Source organism: Manis pentadactyla, chromosome 2, assembly GCF_030020395.1.
Source record: "Manis pentadactyla isolate mManPen7 chromosome 2, mManPen7.hap1, whole genome shotgun sequence".
In the NCBI taxonomy this organism is placed as follows: domain Eukaryota; kingdom Metazoa; phylum Chordata; class Mammalia; order Pholidota; family Manidae; genus Manis; species Manis pentadactyla.
Window position 1 is genome coordinate 29,303,574 of NC_080020.1, and position 26,500 is coordinate 29,330,073.

At 38.9% G+C, this 26,500-nt stretch overlaps 1 protein-coding gene across 4 annotated transcripts in view; it reads right to left on the reverse strand.

The window, feature by feature from the left end:
- The window catches only part of FAM114A2 (family with sequence similarity 114 member A2), an 84,841-nt gene that overhangs the window by 24,264 nt on the left and 34,077 nt on the right, over nt 1–26,500 (reverse strand). For all 4 annotated transcript variants that reach the window (XM_036909178.2, XM_057491027.1, XM_036909101.2 and 1 more), the window contains 4 exons: nt 11,702–11,793; nt 10,435–10,569; nt 9,800–9,958; nt 9,065–9,188 (listed from right to left, as the gene is read on the reverse strand). In XM_036909178.2, coding sequence (XP_036765073.2) covers nt 9,065–9,188; nt 9,800–9,958; nt 10,435–10,569; nt 11,702–11,793 — 510 coding nt within the window. The remainder of the gene's footprint in view (nt 1–9,064; nt 9,189–9,799; nt 9,959–10,434; nt 10,570–11,701; nt 11,794–26,500) is intronic.

Sequence of the window (26,500 nt, forward strand, 5' to 3'; positions counted from 1 at the left end):
ATAAAACACTACAAAAGAACTGGTAAGGATTAAGGACCACAGTGTGTGCTGGGGAGAGACAAGGAGGAAAGGGAAAAGGGAAAGGCATGGTAGCAGCAGCAGAAATGGTAGTAATAACAGCAGCAGCAGTTTACATGAGCACGGTACATCAGTACTTGAAGAATCCTTTTATGCATACTGTATCAGTGAATTTTTTCAATGGGTTTGTAAAGAGAGTGTCATGATCCCATTCTAGAGATTAAGAAACTAGGGCTTGAAATATATAACAAACCCACAGCCAACATCATATTTAACAGCGACAAGCTGAAAGCTTTTCCTTTAAGATCGGGAACAAGACAAGGATGCCCACTCTCCTCACTTTTATTTAACATAGTTCTGGAGGTCCTAGCCATGGCAATCAGACACCACCAAGAAATAAAAGGCATCCAGATTGGTAAGGAAGAAGTTAAACTGTCCCTGTTTATGGATGACATGATACTGTACATAAAAAACCCTAATGAATCCAACCCAAAACTACTAGAATAACTGAATTCAACAAAGTTGCAGGATACAAAATCAATACACAGAAATCTGTTGCATTCCTATATAATAACGATGAACTAGCAGAAAGAGAAATCAAGAAAACAATTCCATTCACAATTGCATCAAAAAGAATAAAATACCTAGGAATAAACCTAACCAAGGACGTGAAAGACCTATACTCTGAAAACTACAAGACACTCATGAGAGAAATTAAAGCAGATACCAATAAATGGAACTACAACCCATGCTCATGGATAGGAAGAATTAATATTTTCAAAATGGCCATCCGTCCTAAAGCAACCACGGATTCAATGCAATCCCTATCAAAATACCAAAAGGATTCCTCAACAAACTAGAGCATATAGTTCTAAAATTCATATGGAACCACAAAAGACCCTGAAAAATCAAAACAATCCTGAGAAGGAAAAATAAAGCTGGGGGATTACACTCCCTGACTTCAAGCTCTACTACAAAGCCACAGTAATCAAGACAATTTGGTACCGGCACAAGAACAGACCCATAGATCAAAGGAACATAATAGAGGGCCCAGATATAAATCCACACATATATGGTCAATTAATACACAATAAAACAGCCATGGAAATACAATGGGGAAATGACAGCCTCTTCAACAACAGGTGTTAGTAAAACTGGACAGCTACATGTAAGAGAATTGAACTGGATTATTGTCTAACTCCATACACAAAACTCAACCTGAAATGGATCAAAGACCTGAATGTAAGTCATGAAATCGTAAAACTCTTAGAAGAAAACATAGGCAAAAATCTCTTGAATATAAATATGAGCAACTTTTTCCTGAATGTATCTCCTCAGGCAAGGGAAACAAAAGCAATAATGAACAAATGGGACTACATCAAGCTAAAAAGCTTCTGTACAGCAAAGGACACAATCAGTAAAACAAAAAGGCATCCTACAGGATGGGAGAATATATTTGTAAATGACATATATGACAAGGGTGTAAGGTTGGAGGCACCGGAGGGAGAGGTGAACACGTCGGACACTGATGACGTGCCAAAGTCCCCAGCTGCTGCCCCCTCCCAACCTGAAAAATGTGCCTTAGGCTAGCCAATCCTCACTCTGCTGTAAATCTAAGCTCTGCCTCCCCCTACCTTCTTTAAAAACTCCCCACCTATCTGGTTAGGGGTGACTTCTCTAGCCTGTCCTGGTGCAGACTGGTGAACCTTGCCTGGGATTGCGCTCAAATAAACTGTCTGGCCCTTTGTTGCCTCTCGTCACCTGCTTATTTCAGTTAGAATTTATCTTACAAAGGGGTTAACATCCAAAATATATAAAGACCTCACACGCCTCAACACCCAAAAAGCAAAGAACCTTATTAAAAAATGGGCAGAGGATATGAACAGACTTTCTCCAAAGAAGAAATTCAGATGGCCAACAGGCACACGAAAAGATGCTCCGCATCACTAATTATCAGGAAAATGCAAACTAAAACCACAATGAGGTATCACTTCACACCAGTTAGGATGGCCAACATAGAAAAGACTAGGAACAACAAATGCTGGTGAGGATACGGAGAAAGGGGAATCCTCCTATACTGCTGGTGGGAATGTAAACTAGTTCAGTCATCATGGAAATCAATATGGAGGTTCCTCAAAAAACTCAAAATAGAAATACCATTTAACCCAGGAATTCCACTCCTAGGAATTTAGGCAAAGAAAACAAGATCTCAGATTCAAAAAGACATAGGCACCCCTATGTTTATTGCAGCACTATTTACAATAGCCAAGGTATGAAAGTAACCTAAGTGTCCATCAGTAGATGAATGGATAAAGAAGAGGTGGTACATACATACATACAATAGAATATTATTCAGCCATAGGAAGAAACCAAATCCTACCATTTGCAACAACATGGATTGAGCTGGAGGGTATTATGCTCAGTGAAGCCAGGAAGAGAAAGACAAGTACCAAACTATTTCCCTAATTTGTGGAATATAACAATGAAGCAAAACGGAAGGAACAAAACAGCAGCAGACTCAGAGACAAGATGGGACTAGGAGTTACCAAAGGGGAGGGTTTGGGGAGGGTGGGTGGGGAGGAAGGGAGAAGGGGATTGAGGGATATTATGATTGGTACACATGGTGTGTGGGGGGTCATGGGGAAGACAGTGTAGCACAGAGAAGATAAGTAGTGACTCTATGACATCTTACTACACTGATGGACAGTGACTGCAATGGGGCATAGGGGGGAGTTGATAACATGGGTGAATGTCGTAACCACAATGTTTTTCATGTAAAACCTTCATAAGTGTGTATGTCAATGATACATTAATAAAAATTTTTTTTGAAAATTAAATTAAATTAAATTTTAAAAAAAGAAAGAAACTAGGGCTTGAAGAGATAGGAGTCAAACCTTTGCCTTCCCATGCCCACTTCAAAGCTGGTGCTCTTTGTATTACATCCCAGAAGTATGAATGCAGAACTGGTGAAGGCAGAGCACTAATCACGTTATACACATATGCTACCAAGGAAGTGGAATTTTAAATCAGGACATAAAGTTTGCCAGGGGAAAGGGAAAGAGTTTCAGGCAAAGAAAGCAAGTACAAAGATCCAGAGGTAGAAAAAAGCATGGCAAAAAGCTGAATATGTTGGTAGTGTATTAATTTAAGGGGAGGGTAACAATGAAGCTAGAAAAGTAAGTAGGATTTCAGGTAATAAATGGCCTTATAAATGAGGTGAGATATTCCAACTTTTTAAAGCAGTGAGGATCCACTGCTTTAAATGATTTTAAACAGAGACAGATATGTCCAATTCAAATTTTAGAAAGATCAGTTCAGCTTCTGCATAGGGATTAATTCTGGGTGAGGCAATAATCCAGGATCCAGGTAAGAAATAATGGTGTTTAAGAAGAAAGGATAAGGAAAATGGATTCCAGAATGTTGGAAAGATGGTAAGGAAACTGTCAGTTAAACAAGCCTGTTAAGAGATAATGGGGAACACAGAATAGTTGTACTTGAAAAAGATACAAGTAAATGGAGGAGTCAAGATAAAAAAATAATTGACACAAACAAAAAAATGGCAGGACATGTTCTCTTTTCCTCGACTCATATAAATGCCTTCCAATCTCCCTTTTGAAGCCCAGCCCAAGGCTTCTCTGCACCACAGAATGAAGAGAGGGCCTTTGTACACAGAAATCTTCTAACACTTAAAATCTACATGAGTATTTTTTTAGTCACCAGGTCATGGTTTACCAAGGCAAATGATTACTTTCTCTTCAAAACCCTCAGAAAAAAATTCTTTCATGGTTCTGCTCTCTCCTTCTGCTATCCTTTGGTCCTTCTCTCTCAGTATTCAAGGCAGAGAATTAAAATGGTTTAGTGAATCCCAGGTATCATGTGGTTTGGGAAAAGCTGATCTCATTAAATGATACAATTGTGACTTATATCTCATCTAAACCACTCCTAGTCATATTCTACTGTTTAAAAAATCTAAAACCTGACTCTCAGGCAGGTATTTTGTTTTCCACTTAAGCTCCAAATTATTTGGGTGCCAGGGATGAATGTGGATCCATATGGGGATATATTCACAAAGCAATCCAATAGAGTGCAGAAGGAAACAAAACTTTTATTTACAGACACTGCCTTATTCTTTTTTTTAAGGTATTACTGATATACAATCTTATGCTCAGGTTTCACATGAGTAACATTGTGGTTACTACCTTCCCCCTATCATCAAGTCCCCATGACATACCCCATTACAGTCACTGTCCAGCAGCATAGTAAGATGCTATATAGTCACTACTTGTCTTCTATACTTCCTTCCCCGTGCTCCCCGCTATATTATGTGTGCTAATCATAATGCCCCTCAATCCCCTATCTCCACCTTCCCACCCACCCTCCCCAGTCCCCTTCCCTTTGGTAACTGTTAGTCCATTGGTGGATTCTGTGAAAGTCTGCTGCTGTTTTGTTCCTTCAGCTTTTTCTTTGTTCTTGTACTCCACAGATGAGTGAAATCATTTGGTACTTGTCTTTCTCTGCCTGGCTTATTTCACTGAGCATAATAACCTCTAGTTCCTTCAATGTTGTTGCAAATGGTAGGATTTGTTTTCTTCTTATGGCTGAATAATATTCCATTGTGTATATGTACCACATCTTCTTTATCCGTTAATCTACTGATGAACACTTAGGTTGCTTCCATATCTTGGCTGTTATGAATAGTGCTGCGATAAACATAGGGGTGCATATGTCTTTTTCAAACTGGGATCCTGCATTTCTAGGGTAAATTCCTAGGAGTGAAATTCCTGGATCAAATGGTGTTTCTATTTTTAGTTTTTTGAGGAAACTCCATACTGTTTTCCACAATGGTTGAACTAATGTACATTCCCACCAGCAGTGTAGGAGGGTTCGCCTTTCTCCATATCCTCGCCAACATTGGTTGTTGTGTTTTGGATGTTGGCCATCCTAACTGGTATGAGGTGATATCTCATTGTGGTTTTAATTTGCATTTCTCTGATGATTAGTGATGTGGAGCATCTTTTCATGTGCCTCTTGGCCATCTAAATGTATTCTTTGGAGAATTGTCTGTTCAGATCCTCTGCCCATTTTTAAATTGGGTTCTTTGCTTTTTGGTTGTTAAAGTGCATGAGCTCTTTATATATTTTGGATGTCAACAACCCCTTATCAGGTATGTTATTTAGGGATATATTCTCCAATACTGTAGGATGCCTTTTTGTTCTATGATGGTGTCCTGTACTGTACAGAAGCTTTTTGGTTTGATATAGTCCCACTTGTTCATTATCGCTCTTGTTTCCCTTGCCGGAGGAGATATGTTCATGAAAAAGTTGCTCCTGTTTATATTCAAGAGATTTTTGCCTATGTTTTCTTCTAAGAGTTGTATGGTTTCATAACTTACATTCAGTAGACATTTGTCTTATTCTTTAAAAATTTCTATTCTAGGGTATACTTTAGGGTGTAAATGATGTATTATTATAGTAGTGCATGTATATAATATAAACATTGAAATATACATATATTAGGTCTAAGTACTCAAAACTTGCACTGCTAAATGTTGACTGAAAAAATGTTTGGAAATACCTGCCATGTACACCCCACAGACCTCAGTATAAAAGTAATTGTTGCATTTGAGTAAAATTGTGTAAAGATGGAAAGGAGGCAGGGTTAGTGCTTTGGAGGGACTCAGGAGAGAGACTGGCATCTCCCTGAAGAGGAAGTCTTCTGAGGCAAAAGGATCAGGTATATAAGTTACAAGGGCAAGGGCTACGGACACTGATAGAAAATGAAGATGACCATCATCACCAGAACGAGATTCTAGTTTTTGCTCTCCCCTCTGCTACTAACACCATCTTTCAAGACAACTTCATTAAGATATAATTAGTTACCAAGGGTTTTGTTGCAACCTCATTCAAAATGAATGGGGAGGACTAGGACTGCTGGGGAGGCGGGCAAGCAGCACTTCAGTGCAATCTTGTCAGAGTCCTGATCTCTGACAAGCAGATAGGGAAGAAAAACATCATAGACAAAAATCCACCTGTTTAGAAACCCCATTAGGGCCCTCTGAATGGTGTTTAAAGACCAGGATCTCTGATTACTATACAGAGCCAGATGTTGACTAAATGAACAAATACTGTTGATAGCACTATGTACAAATAAATTAAGTTTATAAATAACTAGGGATTGTCATACTAGGCCTTGGTTAGGAACAATAGAGCAACTTAAGCAAATCAAAATTATTTCATGAATTTCCTACTAAGACTTTCAAAAACACAGATCTTTACCTATTTACCTATGCCATCCTAATAATGAAAATTATAATAGTCATCATTTGTTGAATGCTTACCATATGTCACAGATTAAATATGTCATTTAGTCCTTATAACAACCTGAGAGGAACTAGCATCCTATTCTTACAATTGAAACAAAAGCTCATTGTTATTTCCCAAGGTCACATAGCTTAGTAAAGGTATCTTGATTTTGAACCCAGATCTAACTCCAAAGCCCTCCTTTCATCCACCATCCTAAACAGCCTTCTCAACACCTCAGGTAAGCATTAAAACTTACATTCAAGAACCAAACAATAGAGTATTTAGGAAGATGTTATATAACCAGCCAATTTTTCTTAGAACACAAATAGGAATAAAAAAGAAAAAGTTTATCCCCGTACAAAATCCATGCATTCAACTTTACATCTTTCTCTCACAAGGAAGACCCTAACACTCACTCAACTCAGAGAGCTCTGCTTTTAATATACAACTTGAGTAAGACTAGTTACCTGGTTTTCTACCCACAACATATTAGAAATAGAAAATAAGATTCAATGGATATGAAAAGAAAGCTCATTGATAGTGAAGAGAAAGATGCACAATTTTAAAAAGTAATTAAGAGATATTCCTAAAAGTATAGCCATTTAGGGTAATTTAATCTAGCAGTTCTCAAACCTTTTCATCTCAGGACCCCCTTAAACTTAAGCACTTTGAGAACTCCAGTCTTTTTTTAATAATTATATATCTATCAACATTTATCATACTAAAAATTAGAACTGAAATATTTGAAGTATTTAATTCATTAAAAATGACAATAAACCCATTACTTAACATAAATATCATGCTTTCTAAGAAAAATAACTACATTTTCCAAAAAAGAAAAATTTTAGTGAGATGAGTATCATTGTTTTGTATCTGCAAATCTCTTTAATTTATAGCTTAAAGACACCTGGATTCTTTTAACTGTTTTTATATTTAATCTGTTTAAGTAGATGAAGAAAATTCAAGCTCACAAAGATATGCAGTTGGGAAGAGGGGGAATAGCCTTTCAGACACTTGAGGATATTTATCATTACACCAAAAGCAGCAAAGGTTTACTTGTTAAAGGTTAGCTGCAATGTGGAACCTGAAACCATTATCATGAAATTTTGAACTCAGTTACATTTAAATCCATTAGTCTATCTTTTGTCCATGCATGAATATGTAAGAACACATATTAGTCATTTGGGAAATACTGGTTCTCTGGCACATTTCATTATAAGATATCCCAAAAATATCAAATTTGTTACTATCACCACCAATTTCATCAGAAAAATCCATAAGCACTGGGAAGCTATCAAACTTACCACAGTACAAATATATTTTACAACTTACAGTTTGAACTTTATTGCTCCCAAATCCTGTCAGTGCTTCCCTGAAAGTAAAGGCTATTTCATTCATTTTTAAGCAAGTGTTTGCCAAATATCCTACTCTAAGGAGTCTATGTGACTGACTATAATCTTTTTAAATAAAAATAGCACTCCATGAAAAAAACAGGGAGTTCTACTTACAAGTCAAATAATACAAGTGCTTTTTCTTGAGACAATTTCAGTATGCATCACACAGAATATGAAAAATAAGTGTACTCAAGGGTCAAGATTTAGTAAAATTAGTAATGTTACCGGTTCATCCGGACAAAATTGAATGAAACTAGAACTTTTTTTTTAATGTGAGAGCATGGTAAATATTATGAACACAAATATATGTAAGGTTTAGTGCCATTGTCTTGATTTGTGCTAAGGCAACAGTAGTTTCTCCCATGAGTGCATTTTAACCATCACAGCAAATGTCAAAACAATAAAACGAAGAAAATAAAAGAAAAAAGAAAAAAGAAAAAGCAAGTAACATTTTGGTATTGTATGCAACGTTGCCATCTTGATTCATGGACTCCCTGAAGAGGTCTCTCTGAAGAGAATTTGAAGACCATACTTTTTAAACCACTGATTTAATTTACAACATGAGTGACTGGCCCTACATGTCTTGATGGACCCTGAGGGAATTTTTCAATTCACTTTTAATGCTTATAACTTATTGCTTACTCAGGAAAAAAAAAAAGGCAAAAGTGCATCTTGCTAAAAAAAAAAAAGGCCAGTTAGTGTATAAAGTATATTAGAATATTTCCAGCTAAATTTTAAAAGTAGAACAACTCTTAAAGCTTAAGATTCAATTGCCTGGAAATTATGCTACCTCATGTCCTGATAAATTAGCAAAAATGAGTAGGTACTAGGCTTTTATTTTCTGAAGGACGCAAATATTTTAATATGATTTTAAAAACTTTTAGAAACCAAAAAGACAAACTATCACCCACATTTTGGATAACTGCTCCCCTCATGCTCAATTCAAGATGACAACAGAGGACAGAAGAGTCAGGCATGAAAGGATTATCTAGGGACAGAAAAAGCTCATAGGGTTGACCAGTCAAACTGAGGCAGGAATCAGACAAGGGCAGCTCTCTAACTGAAAAAGCAGGCAGAGATATGAGTTGCAAGATTAGACTTGGAGAAGCAGCCACAAAAAGTGTGGGGTAGGGAATGGAAGGGTAAGACATGCACATCGGCCAACTGCTTACATCTATGCCTAGACTGGGGCAAGGCTACAGAGAATTTTGCATGAAAATTCTCAATGAAAAAATTAAATATCAGGCTAGTGGGCTAGTGTAATTGGAGAAAATAGTTTATTTCAGGGGCAATACACTTCATATAAACACACTACATCCTTTCCACTCAGATGCTGGATTTTCACATTACCTTTTATTTCTTCTTCCTCTTCCTCAAAGAACTCTTCCAGAGAAAATGCTTCTTTGAGTTGCTCCAATTCAAGCTTTAGATTCTCTAATTCTTCTCCACTTAGAGAATTAAGAATAGATTTCACCTGAATGGATATAAAATAATAATAAAAATTTGTGGAGTATGAAAGAAAAAAACATCTTCAAATGGAGAAAAGGCTATAGATCAAATTAAAATCAAAATTATGAACTCACCAGTCAACACAGCTAATTCCTTAAGAACCTTAACACAAGATGCTGGTCATTATAGAAAGGAAGGGAGAATTTGGACTTTCAAAAAGATACAAGTCAGAAATGTCTGGAAATTATTAGTGCTTAACAATGGTTTAGAAATTAGGCAGAAATGAAATAGTCCTCAATTTACTAAAAACTAATGAGTAACTGTACCCAAATTGGCAGTTTGAACCAAAGAAACTTAAAAAAAAAGGAAAAAGAAAAGACTAACGTGAAGCAAAAAAACAGATGTGCTATTACAACCTCTTTGTTAATCTGTCCTTTTTTGTTTACATTTCAAGATACAACAGTTGATTCTACTTCTAGCAATTAGTTGCTTTTTTGTTTTGGTATGGTATTTTTACAAAGTCTCAAGCCTCCACCTGAAATACATTCCATCTTCCAACTGTACAAAAAGAAAGGAAACTATGCAGTATTCCTTTGCTTGGACACTACTCCAGTTGAAATTTTTGGTTGGAATTACCTTTATTTCACTTTCTTGGGACAGCATCTCCAAAGCTTCTAGATGTGAAAGGCCTTGAAATTCATCAAAGAGTAGCCCATAATGAGTTTTCTTGTCTGTTTCCATGGTAATCTCACTGGAGGTCCATAGCTCTTCTTTCTCCTTTGCCTCTCGTAAAGCCTGAAAAAGAAATGGAGGCACTACACTGAAGCAAGTAATAAGAGCCCAAAGGTGAGTTTGGAGAGTTCAGGGAAGCAAAGCTGAGCTGGTAACAGTATGGAGCACCGCCCTTTCATTCTTGCCATTGCAATTCAAATCCAACAGGCTAAGGAGCTGCAAGAAAAAAATGATCACACATACTTTGACGCTAGGCAGGTAAATAACACCCAAGGAACCCAGCGTTTCTCTGAAAGTGGTTTACATATTAGTCTAATAAATGACTCTGAAAGGGCTTGACATCTTATACTGCAGTGACATGAGACTCCTATGCAAATGAAAGAGGAGGAAAAAAGTGGGCATTCTGAGCACTAGAGCTCTCACTGCCAAAAAAATAATTGAAAATTCTTCAAAAGGAAAACCCAACAAGGTCCCAAGTTGCCACAGGCAAAACACAGATTAAAACAGAAACAGGAAATAAACAGGTAAAGACACAGTACCTGAGAGAGCGTAGAATTCCGATTCATCAGACCCTTGGTTCTTTTAAATCCAGGATCCCCTTCTGCTATTACATCCATTGTCTTTTTCCCAATGAATTCTAAGGCATCCAAGCCCCCACTGATAACACTCTTTCCCTAGGAAACATGTGCAACCTCATTACAATAATATTGAAAGACACGTGCATGTTTTGTCTGTATGAAGTAGTGGCTAACAGTGCCAGGCACTAGCAAGAATGCAAAGCAACTGAAATAATCACATACTCCTTGTGGGAATGTAAACTAGTATAATCATTTTAGAAAACTGTCACTATCAACCACTGTTGAACATACTAATATTCTATGACCCAGCAACTCCACACGTTTGAGTGTGTAACTCAAGAAAAATGTGTACAAAGGCTCAACAAAAGACATACAAGAGTGCTCACAGCAGCACTATTTGTAAAAGCTAAAAACCAATTCTCACCAACTGTGGAATGAATAAATGTGACATAGTAGCACAATAGAATACAGCAAAGAAAATGGAATACACCACACAAATGACACCAAGGATAAAGCATACAAACATTATGTTGAATGAAAGAAGCTGATACAACAGAGTACATACTGTATGATTCATTTACATAAAGTTCAACAGTATCTATAACAGCAGAAAGTCAGGACTGTGGTTATCTTGGTGGGCAAGAGGGGGAGGCACAGATGACTAAGAGTGGGCATAGGAGAGACACCAGATGCACCACCATGTTCTTTTTTTTATGAGTATATTTACACTGTGAAAACTCAAATGAGTACTTATGATTTCACTTTTCTTTATATATGTTATACTTGAAAAAAAGTTAAAATTAAAAAGTATTAGCCATCTATCCTCATATAGGAAAGCTATTAAGCTTCCTATATAATTCTTTCAAAAATGTTTCTAATCATCAGTAGGTTTACAAGTATCTATCATAAATAGTATATTTCCCCTTTACCTAAAAGATGCAATTATGAGAAACACATTTTTGTTAGGCAGATAAGTTTTCTAGGGCCACCAAACTAAGACTTCCTAGTCCATAAAATACTATATACATTGCCCCTGTTACTTTTCATCTCCTGTTCCCTCTTTTACTTCTTTAAGTTTTCAAGTAGCTCTCACTCTACTTTGAAAGATCAAAGTGACTGACCTCAGAGATTTGAACTTCCATAAAGGTAATGAGTCCCCATGGCTTTTCAAGACAAAAACCCATTATAATCATAGAGGGGAGCAGGCCACCTAACACTTTTTACTCACTGTGCTCTGAACAGCAGTAGAGATGGTCGAGAATACACCAAATGGTCCAGTCATGGGAGAGGCATTTTCATTTTCTTTGGCCTTTGTCTCTCCTATAGGAGAGAAAGGATGTGTAAACATGAAGGGATGGTCCGTAAGTAGTTTTGATTTATTAGCATCTATGTGAATTTTTAAAAATTAGACCCTGCTTCCCACACAGGCCCTTTTTTCATTGTTATTATTAAATTATTTGCCTACTTAAAAATGAAAGCTGATGATATGCAATTCCTATCAAAATACCAATAGCATTGTTCAATGAACTAGAGCAAATCATTCGAAAATTCATATGGAACCACAAAAGACCCTGAATAGCCAAAGCAATCCTGAGAAGGAAGAATAAAGCTGGGGGATTATGCTCCCCAACTTCAAGCTCTACTACAAAGCCACAGTAATCAAGACAATTTGGTACTGGCACAAGAACAGACCCATAGACCAATGGAACACACTAGAGAGCCCTGATATAAATCCAACCATATATAGTCAATTAATAAGTGATAAAGGAGCCATGTACATACAATGGGGAAATGACAGCCTCTTCAACAGCTGGTGTTGGCAAAACTGGACAGCTACATGCAAGAGAATGAAACTGAATTCTTGTTTAACCCCATACACAAAGGTAAACTCAAAATGGATCAAAGACCTGAATATAAGTCATGAAACCATAAAACTCTTAGAAGACAACATAGGCAAAAATCTCTTAACATAAGCATGAGCAACTTCTTCCTGAACGCATCTCCTTGAGCAAGAGAAACAAAAGCAAAAATGAACTCATGGGACTACATCAAACTAAAAAGTTTCTGTATGGCAAAGGACACCATTAACAGAACTAAAAGGTATCCTACAGTATGGGAGAATATATTTGTAAATGACATATCCGACAAGGGGTTAACATCCAAAATATATAAAGAACTCACATGCCTCAACACCCAAAAAGCAAATAACCCGATTAAAAAACGGGCAGAGGATATGAAGAGCCAGTTCTCCAAAGAAGAAATTCAGATGGCCAACAGACACATGAAAAGATGCTCCACATCACTAATCATCAGGGAAATGCAAATTAAAATCACAAGAGATATCACCTCATACCAGTAAGGATGGCCAGCACCGAAAAGACTAAGAACAACAAATGCTGGCGAGATGCGGAGAAAGGGGAACCCTCCTACACTGCTGGTGGGAATGTAAGCTAGTTCAACCATTGTGGAAAGCAATATGGAGGTTCCTCAAAAAACTAAAAATAGAAATACCATTTGACCCAGGAATTACACTCCTTGGAATTTACCCAAAGAATACAACTTCTCAGATTCAAAAAGACATATGCACCCCTATGTTTATCGCAGCACTTTTTACAATAGCCAAGATATGAAAGCAACCTGTGTCCATCAGTAGATGAATGAATAGAGAAGAGGTGGTACATATACACAATGGAATACTATTCAGCCATAAGAAAAGAAACAAATCCTACAATTTGCAACATGAATGGAGCTGGAGGATATTATGCTCAGTGAAATAAGCCAGGCAGAGAAAGACAAGTGCCAAATGATTTTCCTCATTTGTGGAGTATAACAATGAAGCAAAACTGAAGGAACAAATAGTAGCAGACTCACAGACTCCAAGAAGGGACTAGTGGTTACCAAGGGGAGGGTTGTGGGAGGGCGGGTGGGGCGGGAAGGAGAAGGGGATTGAGGGGTATTATGTTTAGTACACATGGTGTGGGGGATCATGGGGAAAAAGTGTAGCACAGAGAAGGCAAATAGTGAATCTGTGGTGTTTTACTATGCTGATGGACAGTGACTGCAATGGGGTATGGGTGGGGACTTGATAATATGGGTAAATGTAGTAACCACATTGTTTTTTCATGTGAAACCTTCATAAGAGTGTATATCAATAATACCTTAATAAAAAATTTTTTTAAAATTTGAAAAAAAAAAAAAAATGAAAGCTGATGGCTTTTTCTCATTTTCATTGCAAAAATAAAATCCAGTCTTTTGAACAAACTACTGATATATGTAACAACAGACTATATATTTGTCAAAACAAGTAAAACTGCATGCCTAAAAAGGGTAAACATACTGTATATAAATTTAGTACTCAAAAAAAACTTACTTTTAAAAATCCAGCCTATTCTAAATTTTATCCTAGAAAAATATGCTGAATCATAGGAGTCAGACATGCATTACAAACATGGGTATATTTCACTAAAAAAAAAATATGTTCTATTTTATTTACTTTGAAATCTCTTATAGGAGATCAACAAAGAATTATTATTATAGGGAGGACTTCCACTCTCAGCTATGAGGGACTAACTGGTATTGGAACTGGACTTCTACCACAGCATCTAGAAAACTACACAAAACATAAGAAAAAACAGCCTTCAGACATTGGACATAGACAGTATAGGACTACGGTCCAGGAGACAAGAGAAACAAATGACAAGAACCATATGACTGGCTTAGCTTTCCAAACGTCAGCACTGAGAGGGGAACACTAAGCAGAGCATGGTAGTCTTACTGAATGAATGGAAGAGACAAAGAGAACAGAAAGACTGAAGTACTTGGAATTTGTGAGTCAGAGAACTAGAGAAGAGGGGGCTATAGAGTAAAGAGTTCCAGAAATCTACACAGGAGTGCCCTTAAGTCTTCAGTTGGATAAATAAGGTGCTTATGCATTGGGAGACTCCACAATACTGAGCAAAGAACTACCATGGAGTCATAAACTAAACAATGTCCAAAGCTCATGCTAGGCTGAGAGACATTTAACTTTGACCAATCAAGTAGAGAAACCTAGGGTTAAACACTTAAGTATTAGGTAGAGACCTTAGAAGGGTCAGAGGCCTTAGTAGTGGGGTTCAATTAGCACTTAAGAGTAAAGGCTACTCTAGATTCACTCTAAAGAAGCATAAAAACAAGCCTTAAAATGATCAATCTAAGCTTTAAATATCTTAACTGCCTGAGGATATGAAGAGACGGTTCTCCAAAGAAGAAATTCAGATGGCCAACAGACACGTGAAAAGATGCTCCACATCACTAATCATCAGGGAAATGCAAATTAAAACCACAATGAGATATCACCTCATACCAGTAAGGATGGCCAGCATCAAAAAGACTAGGAACAACAAATTTGGCGAGGATGCAGAGAAAGGGGAACCCTCCTACACTGCTGGTAGGAATGTAAGCTAGTTCAACCATTGTGGAAAGCAACATGGAGGTTCCTCAAAAAACTAAAAATAGAAATACCATTTGACCCTGGAATCCCACTTCTTGGAATATACCCAAAGAATACAACTTCTCAGATTCAAAAAGACATATGCACCCCTATGTTCATCGCAGCACTTTTTACAATAGCCAAGATATGGAAGCAACCTAAGTGTCCATCTGTAGATGAATGGACAAAGATGTGGTACATACATACAATGGAATACTATTCAGCCATAAGAAAGAAACAAATCCTACTATTTGCAACAACATGGATAGAGCTGGAGGACATTATGCTCAGTGAAATAAGCCAGGCGAAGAAAGACAAATGCCAAATGATTTCCCTCATTTGTGGAGTATAACAATGTAGCAAAACTGAAGGAACAAAATGGCAGCAGACTCAGAGACTCCAAGAATGAACTAGTGGTTACCAAAGGGGAGGGGTGTGGGAGGGCGGGTGGGGAGGGAGGGAAAAGGGGACTGAGGGGTATTATGCTTAGTACACATGGTGTGGGGGATCACGGGAGAACAGTGTATCACAGAGAAGGGACATAGTGGATCTCTGGCAACTTGCTGCACTGATGGACAGTGACTGCATTGGGGTATGGGTGGGGACTTGATAATATGGGTAAATGTAGTAACCGAATTGTTTTTTCATGTGAAACCTTCATAAGAGTGTATATCAATCATACCTTAATAAAAAATTTTAAAAAAATATGTATCTTAACTGCCTGCCAAACAAAACTTACACCTTTTAAAAGATAACAAAATCTAGTCAACATTATAACATTTCTAATGTCCAGCATCCAATCAAAGATTTGAAAAATGTGATTTATAACCAAGACAAAAAAAAAACTGGTCACCAGAAATAAGACTTAGAAGACAGAGATGATAAAATTTTTAGACAAGGACACAAAAATATGTACATAAGGAGGTAAGAAATGGAAATCATAAAAAAGAAACAAATGGAATTTCTAGAGTTGAAAAATACAGTATCTGAAATAAAAGTCACTGAATGGACTTAACAGCATTAGACACAGACAAAAAAAAGGTCAGTGAACTTGAAGACACAACAATAAAACTATCCAAACTGAAGCATAGAGAAAACAAGGTTTAAAATATGACCCAAATCTCAGTGACTGTGGGACAACATAAAGCTGTCTAAGATACATGTAACTAGAGTACAAGGGGGAAAAAGCAGGGAAACAGAAAAATATGAAGAAACAAAGGCTGAACACTTTCCAGATTTGATTAAATCCTATAAATCCACCAATTTCATTGAATCACCAGCAGAATAAACACAAAAGAAAACTACATAATAATCAAAATTGTTGTAAAGCAGCCAGAGAAAGGACATATTACATACAGAGGGAAAGTGATTAAGAAGCTAACTGACTTTCCAACAGAAAGAATGCATCTCAGAACACAATGGAATGACAATTTTAAGGGGAGAAAATTCTCATCCTAGAATTCTATATCCAAGAAAATATGCTCAAAAATGAAAATAAAAACATCTTCAAAAAACAAAATCTGAGAAAACTTACTGTCAGCAGACCTGCACTAACAGGAAATATTAAAGGAAATTTTTAAGCTGAAGAAAAATGATATAAGCTGAAAACTTCGATCTCCACAAGAGAATGATGAGCATCAGAAATGGTAATTATGTAGTTAAATATAGGAGACTCTCCCCCCATACTTTTTAATATTCTTGGGGTAGAAACGAGAGCAAGATCTTCCTTTTCTCTTTTCAGAGAATATTGTTTAGTCAGTTATCTGGAAAATTTCATTTGTGAGTACCCTATTGACTCAGTAATTCCATGATTAGGGTTTTCTATTAAAGAAGTAATTGCACAAAGACATAAATAGAAGAATGTTAAGTGTAACGTTCATAATGCTTTTTAAAAAGTGATTAATTATATACTTAAAATATACTTCATAAACGGAATTCCTTGTAGCCATTAAAAATGATGATGCAGGCATATTACTGACACAAAATGTGATAGGCTTTACACAAAGGTAGGTCAAAAAAAAGAAGTATGATTATAGTTTCCTAAATGTATATGTTCATATACGCACAAAAAAATCTGCAATGATATACACCAAAATGTTATTTCTAGACAGAATCAGATTTTTTTCACTTATTTATTTATACTTTCTATTTTTTTATTAGTTTTCCTCTGATGAGCATTATTATTTTCAAAAATCAGGAAAAATTTAAGTGATTTTTGCTTTGAAAAACAAGTATGTCTACGACATGTAACCCACTTTTCAGGCTTATCTCTCCCTCCATCCCTACACAAATCCTGGGCTTTGATCTTCCACAAACACCCTCATGTCTTTTCACTTTTTTTAATTCATGCTGCTTCCTTAACCTCAAAATCCCTACCACAGCTTCTCTGTCAAAACCATAACCATTCTCAAAATCTAACTCAAATATGTTACTTCCTGAAAACATAAATTAATTGCTTGAAGATCCCACAGCCCTTTGCTGGAACTTCAACCACAACATTTGACTTCAGCCAACTTGTGCTCTGGTTAGTTCTTTCAGTGATGGGTTCATCCATTAAATCCAGAAGGGAGGGCAGGTTCTATGTCTAACTCATTTGCAAGTTCTTGCAACACCAAGCATTGGGCTTTGTTCATGACAGGCACTCTGTCTCCTCACTTATTTTTCTTCATTTCATTTTACCATTAAGGTACAGATCTTGTTTGGTTTGCTCACTGATGCCTCCCCCAGCACTTAAAATAGTGTCTGGCACCCAGTAAATTTCTGTTGAGTGTATTAATCTGTCAGATTGACTTCAGAAAAATAATCTTCCTATAATATCTCTGATGTCTGAAGCCAGAGACACTGCCTACCTACACTAAGAAGGAAGTGAACCTTTGATGCAAATACAAGCATAAAACATGCTTTATTCCTTAACCCACTAATATACTCATTTGACATTTTCCCCCAGTTTTACAAATGTCAAAGGACTATGGGGGTTATAAGCATAAAAGAACACAGATAGGGCACTTGAAGGGTAAACACTCAACAAATACTTCGGTATAGTACCAGTCTGTGTCTCAGTTCATACCAGTTCTTTCTTCTTATTCCCTGTATCTATTACTGGTCTTTTCTCTCATAGGATGGATCACTCTACCCCAACCCTGAAAGATGACTGAATGATTTCCATCAGTGGCTTCTGTTTACCTCAAAATTCTGAGAAGACATATCTCAGCTACAATATCCTTCGCAGGGGAATTAATGCCCCTCCTCAGAAACTTTAGAAGATGGGTGGAGTTTATTATCATAAAGCTTTCATTCTAATTTTGCAAAGTACCTTCTCTTTTATTTTTATTTTTTTTCATGCTGTTTTTTTATTTTAATTTTTTATTAGTGAAGTTTCTTTTTAAAATATTTGCTATTCAGTTTTATTTTTTTTAACTTTTTTATTGGCAAATAAAATATACATGTTTAATGTGTACAACTTATATAGAGATATTCATATGAATTATATACATACTTACACAAAGATTTGAAATAATGATCACAGATAATTAATACATCCTTTAGCACAACTGGTACTATTTTCTTTTATCCCTATGATTTTTTTTTTCCCTTTCTTTTTCCCGACCCTTGTCCCTCCCTTCCCACCCATCCTCCCCAGTCCCTTTCCCTTCAGTAACTATTAGTCCATTCTTGGGTTCTGTGATTCTGCTGCTGTTTTGTCCCTTCAGTTTTTCTTTGTTCTTATACTCCACATATGAGGAGATCATTTGGTACTTGTCTTTCTCCGCCTGGCTTATTTCACTGAGCATAATACCCTCAAGCTCCATCCATGTTGTTGCAAATGGTAGGATCTGTATTTTTCTTATGGCTGAGTAATATCCCATTGTGTATATGTACCACATCTTCTTTATCCATTCATCTACTGATGGACATTTAGGTTGCTTCCATATCGTGGCTAGTGTAAATAGTGCAACGATAAACATAGGGCTGCATCTGTCTTTTTCATCCTGGAGTGCTGCACTCTTACGGTAAAATCCTAGAAGTGGAATTCCTGGGTCAAATGGTAAGTCTATTTTGAGCATTTTGAGGAACCCCCATACTGCTTTCCACAATGGTTGAACTAATTTACAATTCCACCAGCAGTGCAGGAGGGTTCCCCTTTCTTCACAACCTCACCAACATTTGTTGTTGATTGTCTTTTCGATGATGGTGATCCTTACTGGTGTGAGGTGATATCTCATTGTGGTTTTAATTTGCATTTCTCTGATGACAAGTGATGTGGAGCATCTTTTCATGTGTCTGTTGGCCTTCTGAATTTCTTCTTTAGAGAACTGTCTTTTCAGCTCCTCTGCCCATTTTTAATTACATCATTTGCTTTTTGTTTGTTGAGGTGTGTGAGCTCTTTATATATTTTGGATGTCAGCCCTTTATCGGATCTGTCATTTATGAATATATTTTCCCATATTGTAGGATACCTTTTTGTTCTATTGATGGTGTACTTTGCTATAAAGAAGCTTTTTAGCTTGATATAGTCCCACTTGTTCATTTTTGCTTTTGTTTCCCTTGCCTGGGGAGATAAGTTCATGAAGAAGTCACTCATGTTTATGCCCATGAGACTTTTGCCCATGTTTTTTTCTAAGAGTTTTATGGATTCATGACATACATTCAGGTATTTGATCCATTTTGAATTTACTTTCGTGTATGGGGTTAGACAGTGATCCAGTTTCATTCTCTTACATGTAGCTGTCCAGTTTTGCCAGCACCATCTGTTGAAGAGACTGTCATTTCCCCATTGTATGTCCATGGCTCCTTTATCGTATATTAATTGGCCATATATGTTTGGATTAATGTTTGGAGTCTCTATTCTGTTCCACTAGTCGGTGGCTCTGTTCTTACGCCAGTACTGAACTGTCTTGATTACTGTGGCTTTGTAGTAGAGCTTGAAGTTGGGGGGCGAGATGTCCCCCCAACTTTATTCTTCCTGCTCAGGATTGCTTTGGCTATTCGGGGTCTTCAGTGTTTCCATATGAATTTTTGAGCTATTTGTTCCAGTTCATTGAAGAATGCTGTTGGTAATTTGATAGGGATCGCATCGAATCTGTATATTGCTTTGGGCAGGATGGCCATTTTGACGATATTAATTCTTCCTAGCCATGAGCATGGAATGAGTTTCCATTTGTTAGTGTCCCCTTTAATTTCTCTTAAGAGTGTCTTGTAGTTTTCAGGGTATAGGTCTTTCACTTCTTTGGTTAGGTTTATTCCTAGGTATTTTATTCTTTTTGATGCAATTGTGAATGGAATTGTTTTCCTGATTTCTCTTTCTATTCGTTCATTGTTAGTGTATAGGAAAGCTACAGATATCTGTGTGTTCATTTTGTATCCTGCAACTTTGCTGTATTCTGATATCAGTTCTAGTAGTTTTGGAGTGGAGTCTTTAGGGTTTTTTATGTACAATATCATGTCATCTGCAAATAGTGACAGTTTGACTTCTTCTTTACCAATCTGGATTCCTTTTATTTCTTTGTTTTGTCTGATTGCCGTGGCTAGGACCTCCAGTACTATGTTGAATAACAGTGGAGAGAGTGGGCATCCCTGTCTTGTTCCCAATCTCAGAGGAAAAGCTTTCAGCCTCTCACTGTTCAGTATGATGTTAGCTGTGGGTTTATCATATATGGCCTTTATTATGTTGAGGTACTTGCAATCTATGCCCATTTTGCTGAGAGTTTTTATCATGAATGGATGTTGAATTTTGCTGAATGCTTTTTCAGCATCTACGGAGATGATCATGTGGTTTTTGTCCTTCTTTTTGTTGATGTGGTGGATGATGTTGATGGATTTTCGAATGCTGTACCATCCTTGCATCCCTAGGATGAATCCCACTTGGTCATGGTGTATGATCCTTTTGATGTATTTTTGAATTCAGTCTGCTAATATTTTGTTGAGTATTTTTGCATCTATATTCATCAGGGATATTGGTCTGTAGTTCTCTTTTTTGGTGGAGTCTTTGCCTGGTTTTGGTATTAGGGTGATGTTGGCTTCATAGAATGAGTTTGGGAGTATTCCCTCCTCTTCTGTTTTTTGGAAAACTTAAAGGAGAATGGGTATTATGTCTTCTCTATATGTCTGATAAAATTCTGAAGTTAATCCATCTGGCCCGGGGGTTTTGTTCTTGGGTAGTTTTTTGATTACCGATTCAATTTCATTGCTGGTAATTGGTCTGTTTAGATTTTCTGTTTCTTTCTAGGTCAGTCTTGGAAGGTTGTATTTTTCTAGAAAGTTGTCCATTTCTTCTAGGTTTTCCAGCTTGTTAGCATATAGGTTTTCATAGTATTCTCTAATAATTCTTTGTATTTCTGTGGGGTCCGTTGTGATTTTTCCTTTCTTGTTTCTGATTCTGTTGATGTGTGTTGACTCTCTTTTACTCTTGATAAGTCTGGCTAGAGGCATATCTATTTTGTTTATTTTCTTGAAGGACCAGCTCTTGGTTTCATTGATTTTTCTATTGTTTTATTCTTCTTGATTTTATTTATTTCTTCTCTGATCTTTATTATGTCCCTCTGTCTGCTGACCTTAGGCCTCATTTGTTCTTCTTTTTCCAATTTCGATAATTGTGACATTAGACTATTCATTTGGGATTGTTCTTCCTTCTTTAAATAGGCCTGGATTGCTATATACTTTCCTCTAAAGACTGCTTTTGCTGCGTCCCACAGAAGTTGGGGCTTTGTGTTGTTGTTGTCATTTGTTTCCATATATTGCTGGATCTCCATTTTAATTTGGTCATTGATCCATTGATTATTTAGGAGCATGTTGTTAAGCCTCCATGTGTTTGTGGGTCTTTTTCTGTCTTGGTACAATTTATTTCTAGTTTTATAGCTTTGTGTTCTGAAAAGTTGGTTGGTAAGATTTCAATCTTTTGGAAATGACTGAGGCTTTTTTTGTGGCCTAGTATGTGGTCTATTCTGGAGAATGTTCCATGTGCACTTGAGAAGAATGTGTATCCTGTTGCTTTTGGATGTAGAGTTCTGTAGATGTCTATTGGGTCCATCTGTTCTAGTGTGTTGTTCAGTGCCTCTGTATCCTTGCTTATTTTCTGTCTGGTGGATCTGTCCTTTGGAGTGAGTGGTGTGTTAAAGTCTCCCAAAATGAATGCATTGCATTCTATTTCCTCCTTTAATTCTGTTAGTATTTGTGTCACATATGCTGGTGCTCCTGTATTGGGTGCATATATGTTTATAATAGTTATATCCTCTTGTTGGACTGAGCCCTTTATCATTATGTAGTGTCCTTCTTTATCTCTTGTTACTTTCTTTTATTTTGAAGTCTATTTTGTCTGCTACTAGTATTGCAACACCTGGTTTTTTCTCTCTGTTGTTTGCATGAAATATCTTTCTCCATCCCTTGACTTTTAATCTGTGCATGTCTTTGGGTTTGAGGTGAGTCTCTTGTAAGCAGCATATAGATGGGTCTTGCTTTTTTATCCATTCTATTACTCTGCATCTTTTGATTGGGGCATTCAGTCCATTTACATTTAGGGTAATTATTGAAAAATATGTACTTATTGCCATTGCAGGCTTTAGATTCATGGTTACCAAAGGTTCAAGGTTAGTTTCTTTACTACCTTACTGTCTAACTTAAGTCACTTATTGAGCTATTATAAACGCAGCCTGATGATTATTTCTCTCCCTTTTTATTCCTCCTGCTCCATTCTTCATATGTTGGGTGTTTTGTTCTGTGCTCTTTTTAGGAGTGTTTCCATCTAGAGCAGTCCCTCTAGGATACCCTGTAGAGGTAGTTTGTGGGAGGCAAATTCCCTCAACTTTTGCTTGTCTGGTAATTGTTTCATCCCTCCTTCATATTTAAATGATAATTGTGCTGGATACAGTATCCTTGGTTCAAGGCCCTTCTGTTTCATTGCATTAAATATATCATGCCATTCTTTTCTGGCCTGTAAGGTTTCTGTTGAGAAGTCTGATGATAGCCTGATGGGTTTTCCCTTGTAGGTGACCTTTTTTCCCTCTCTGGCTGCCTTTAATACTCTGTCCTTGTCTTTGATCTTTGTCATTTTAATTATTATGTGTCTTGGTGTTGTCCTCTTTGGATCCTTTCTGTTGGGAGTTCTGTGTGTTTTCATGGTCTGTTCGATTATTTCCTCCCACAGTTGGGAGTTTGTGGTTTTGGCAGGAGATTTCCGCTGCTCTACTCACGCCCATCTTGGCTCCGCCCCTTCTTTTATTTTTAAAAATTTTGATAAAAATTATCTTTATTCTGAGGTGGAGCCAAGATGGCGGTGTGAGTAGAGCAGCGGAAATCTCCTCCCAAAACCACATATATCTATGAAAATATAACAAAGACAACTCTTCCTAAAATAGAGAACAGAGGACACAGGACAACATCCAGACCACATCCACACCTGCGAGAACCCAGCGCCTCCATAAGGGGGTAAGATACAAGCCCCGGCCCCGCGGGAGCCGAGCGCCCCTCCCCCCAGCTCCCAGCAGGAGGAGAGCAGGCAGAGCGGGAGGGAGACGGAGCCCAGGGCTGCTGAACACCCAGCCCCAGCCATCTGGACCAGAGCGCAGACACAGTGCCTGCGCAGGGCCCTGGATACTAGGGAAACAGGGCAGCAGGAACAGTGAGTGGGTGCCTGAGGCCGACGCCGGAGAACAAAGAAATGGGAGCGGCCATTTTTTTTTCTTTTATTTTGGCGAGTACTTTTTTGGAAGTCTTAAAGGGACAGGGACCCCAATACTAGGGAAACAGGGCAGCAAGACCGATGAGCAGGTGCCTGAAGCCGGCGCCTGAGGACAAAGAAAATCGTGCGGTTTTTTTTTTTAAATTATTTAAATTTTTGGGGGTTTTTTTTTGTTGTTGTTTTGGTTTGGCAAGTACTTTTTGGAGGTCTTAGGGGCAGGGTGGGACACTTAGTCCAGAGGCAGGGAATCTGGAGATCTCTGGGCACTGTAACCCCCTGGGCAGCAGGGAGCACAGAGGCGCCTTACCAAGATAAATAGCCTCCCTGCCGCTCCCCCTCCAACGGGGCTCCACCATTTTGGAGCAGCTGCCCGAGCCAGGCCACGCCCACAGCAACAGCGGAGATTAACTCCATAGCAGCCGGGCAGGAAGCAGAAACCCTGTCTGCGCGCAGCTGCGCAGCACAAGCCACTAGAGGTCGCTGTTCTCCCAAGAGAGGAGGGCCACAAACCAACAAGAAAGGAAGTCCTTCCAGCCGTCACTCGTCCCAGTTCTGCAGACTATTCCTATCACCATGAAAAGGCAAAGCTACAGGCAGACAAAGATCACAGAGACAACACCAGAGAAGGAGACAGACCTAACCAGTCTTCCTGAAAAAGAATTCAAAATAAAAATCATGAACATGCTGACAGAGATGCAAAGAAAAACGCAAGAGCAATGGGATGAAGTCCGGAGGGAGATCACAGATGCCAGGAAAGAGATTACAGAAGTGAAACAAACCCAAAGAAGGGTTTATAAGCAGAATGGACAAGATGCAAGAGGCCATTGATGGAATAGAAACCAGAGAACAGGAACGCATAGAAACTGACATAGAGAGAGACAAAAGGATCTCAAGGAACAAAACAATACTAAGAGAACTGTGTGACCAATCCAAAAGGAACAATATCCGTATTGAAGGGCCCCCACCAGTAAGATGGCAAACTTCCAGCTTCGCTTCCGGGTCCTCAGTTCCTGACGGCGCCACCTAAAGCCCAATCACCTCTCTCCCCACTCCCACTCCCAGCACCTAGCCAATAGCCACCAGCCCCGTAGAAGTGACACCACAATCACCCCATGCCCCTTCCTATATAACCCAGCACCTTTCCCCAATAAAGCGGAATTCTCCGGTGAATTGCTGCTGTGTGTCGCTCCTTTCCTTTCATTGGTGCTGAAACCCGGGAGACAGGACACCCCAACTGGGCCCCGTCTTCCCCCCGACACCAGCAGCAGCTTGCCCTCATCCTCTTTTTCTGGCGCTGGCTCCTCACACTCACCACTCCTCTTTGGCCTTTAGGTAAGTTTTCCCCCAGAGTGGGCCACTCTTCCCCAAGCTATCGCAGCGCCATTGACTGTGATCGTCCGGCAAGGCCCTGACGCTCGGGGACGAAGAAAGAACTCTCCCTGCCTCCGGCCTTCACGGCTGCTGCAGACCCTCAGGCCCCCCTTAAACAGCCATAAATTGCCGCCTCCGGCCTTCACAGCTGCAACAGACCCTCAGGCCCCTCCTCCAACAGCCATAAATGAGGTGACTCCTTTGTGGATGAGAACGCTCCCTTTTCCACTCCTTTCTTCTGTTTTACCTGCCGAAATCCGTTCCATCCGCCGAAAACTCCTAGAACTAGGTACCTCGGACTCCGGCACTCTGCCTTCTTAGAGAAGTCTGGGTGACGACCCACACTTCCTAAGAAACCGACTCGTATACGAGTTTCCCCAGACCACCAAGGATCATCGGGGACGCCCTTGGTCTCCTTGCGGTCTGTTCCCAGTCCGAGGATCTCCGTTCGTCTTCCCCTGTTTGTCTCCTTCTCTGTCCTTTAGCCATGGAGCCTCCTCATCCCTCCCTGGAAGTTCACCTCTTGAATGCCTGCTCAAGCATCTAGCCACCCTCTCCCTGACGCCTGATATAAAACCAAAACTTCTCCGCAAATACTGCTCCCAAGATTGGCCGACATACCCCCTAGACAATAACAACCAATGGCCCGCAGGGGGAACTCTTGATCCTAACATCACTCGCGATCCTTTAACTACTGCCAGCGCCTGAAAAACTGGAAGGAAATTCCCTATACCAAAGCTTTCCGCCTCCTCCCCCGCCTCCCCCCAAGTTCTCCTAGCCTGCAAGCCGTCTCTCCCACAGAAGCCTCCCGTTCACTCCCTTCCCCCTCCTCTTCTACAACAGCCCCTCCCCCTTCCTCCACCACCATCTCCTCCCCCACCTCACCCCCTGCACATCAAGCCTGTGCCTTTCAGCTCCCCTCTAAGTTCCAACAGCCTCCTCTGTCTTTGCCCCCATCACCTGTTTCTCCCCCACAGACTGAGCCAGAACCCTTCAGTCCCCCTCAGACTCGGTCCCGAGGGCCTCCCAAAATTATCACCCCCACTCCGAGAAGTAGCAAGATCCGAACGCATCGTGCGCGTTCACGTCCCTTTCTCCTTAAGAGATTTAGCCCAACTTCAGAAACGCCTAAGTTCCTTTTCCACTGATCCCACAACATATATCAAAGAGTTTCAATAGACCCACCAGTCATACAGCCTCACACATCATGACATTTTCATGCTCCTAGCCAATACCCTCCTTCCTGAAGAGCATAGATGAGTTTGAGACTTCGCCCAAACGCACGCCACCTAAACCCACAGGACTGACCCCACCTATCCCTCTGGCCCCACCGCTGTCCCCGAACAAGACCCACACTGAGATTATAACACCACTGTGAGTCTCTGCTCTCGAGATATCTTCGCCTGCTGCTTAATAGCAAGTCTGAAAAAAAAACAGCTTGTAAATAATCAATTTTCAAAAGCTCCCTCTGAGTTCTTAGACAGACTCACTCAAGCCCTATTACACTATACCAG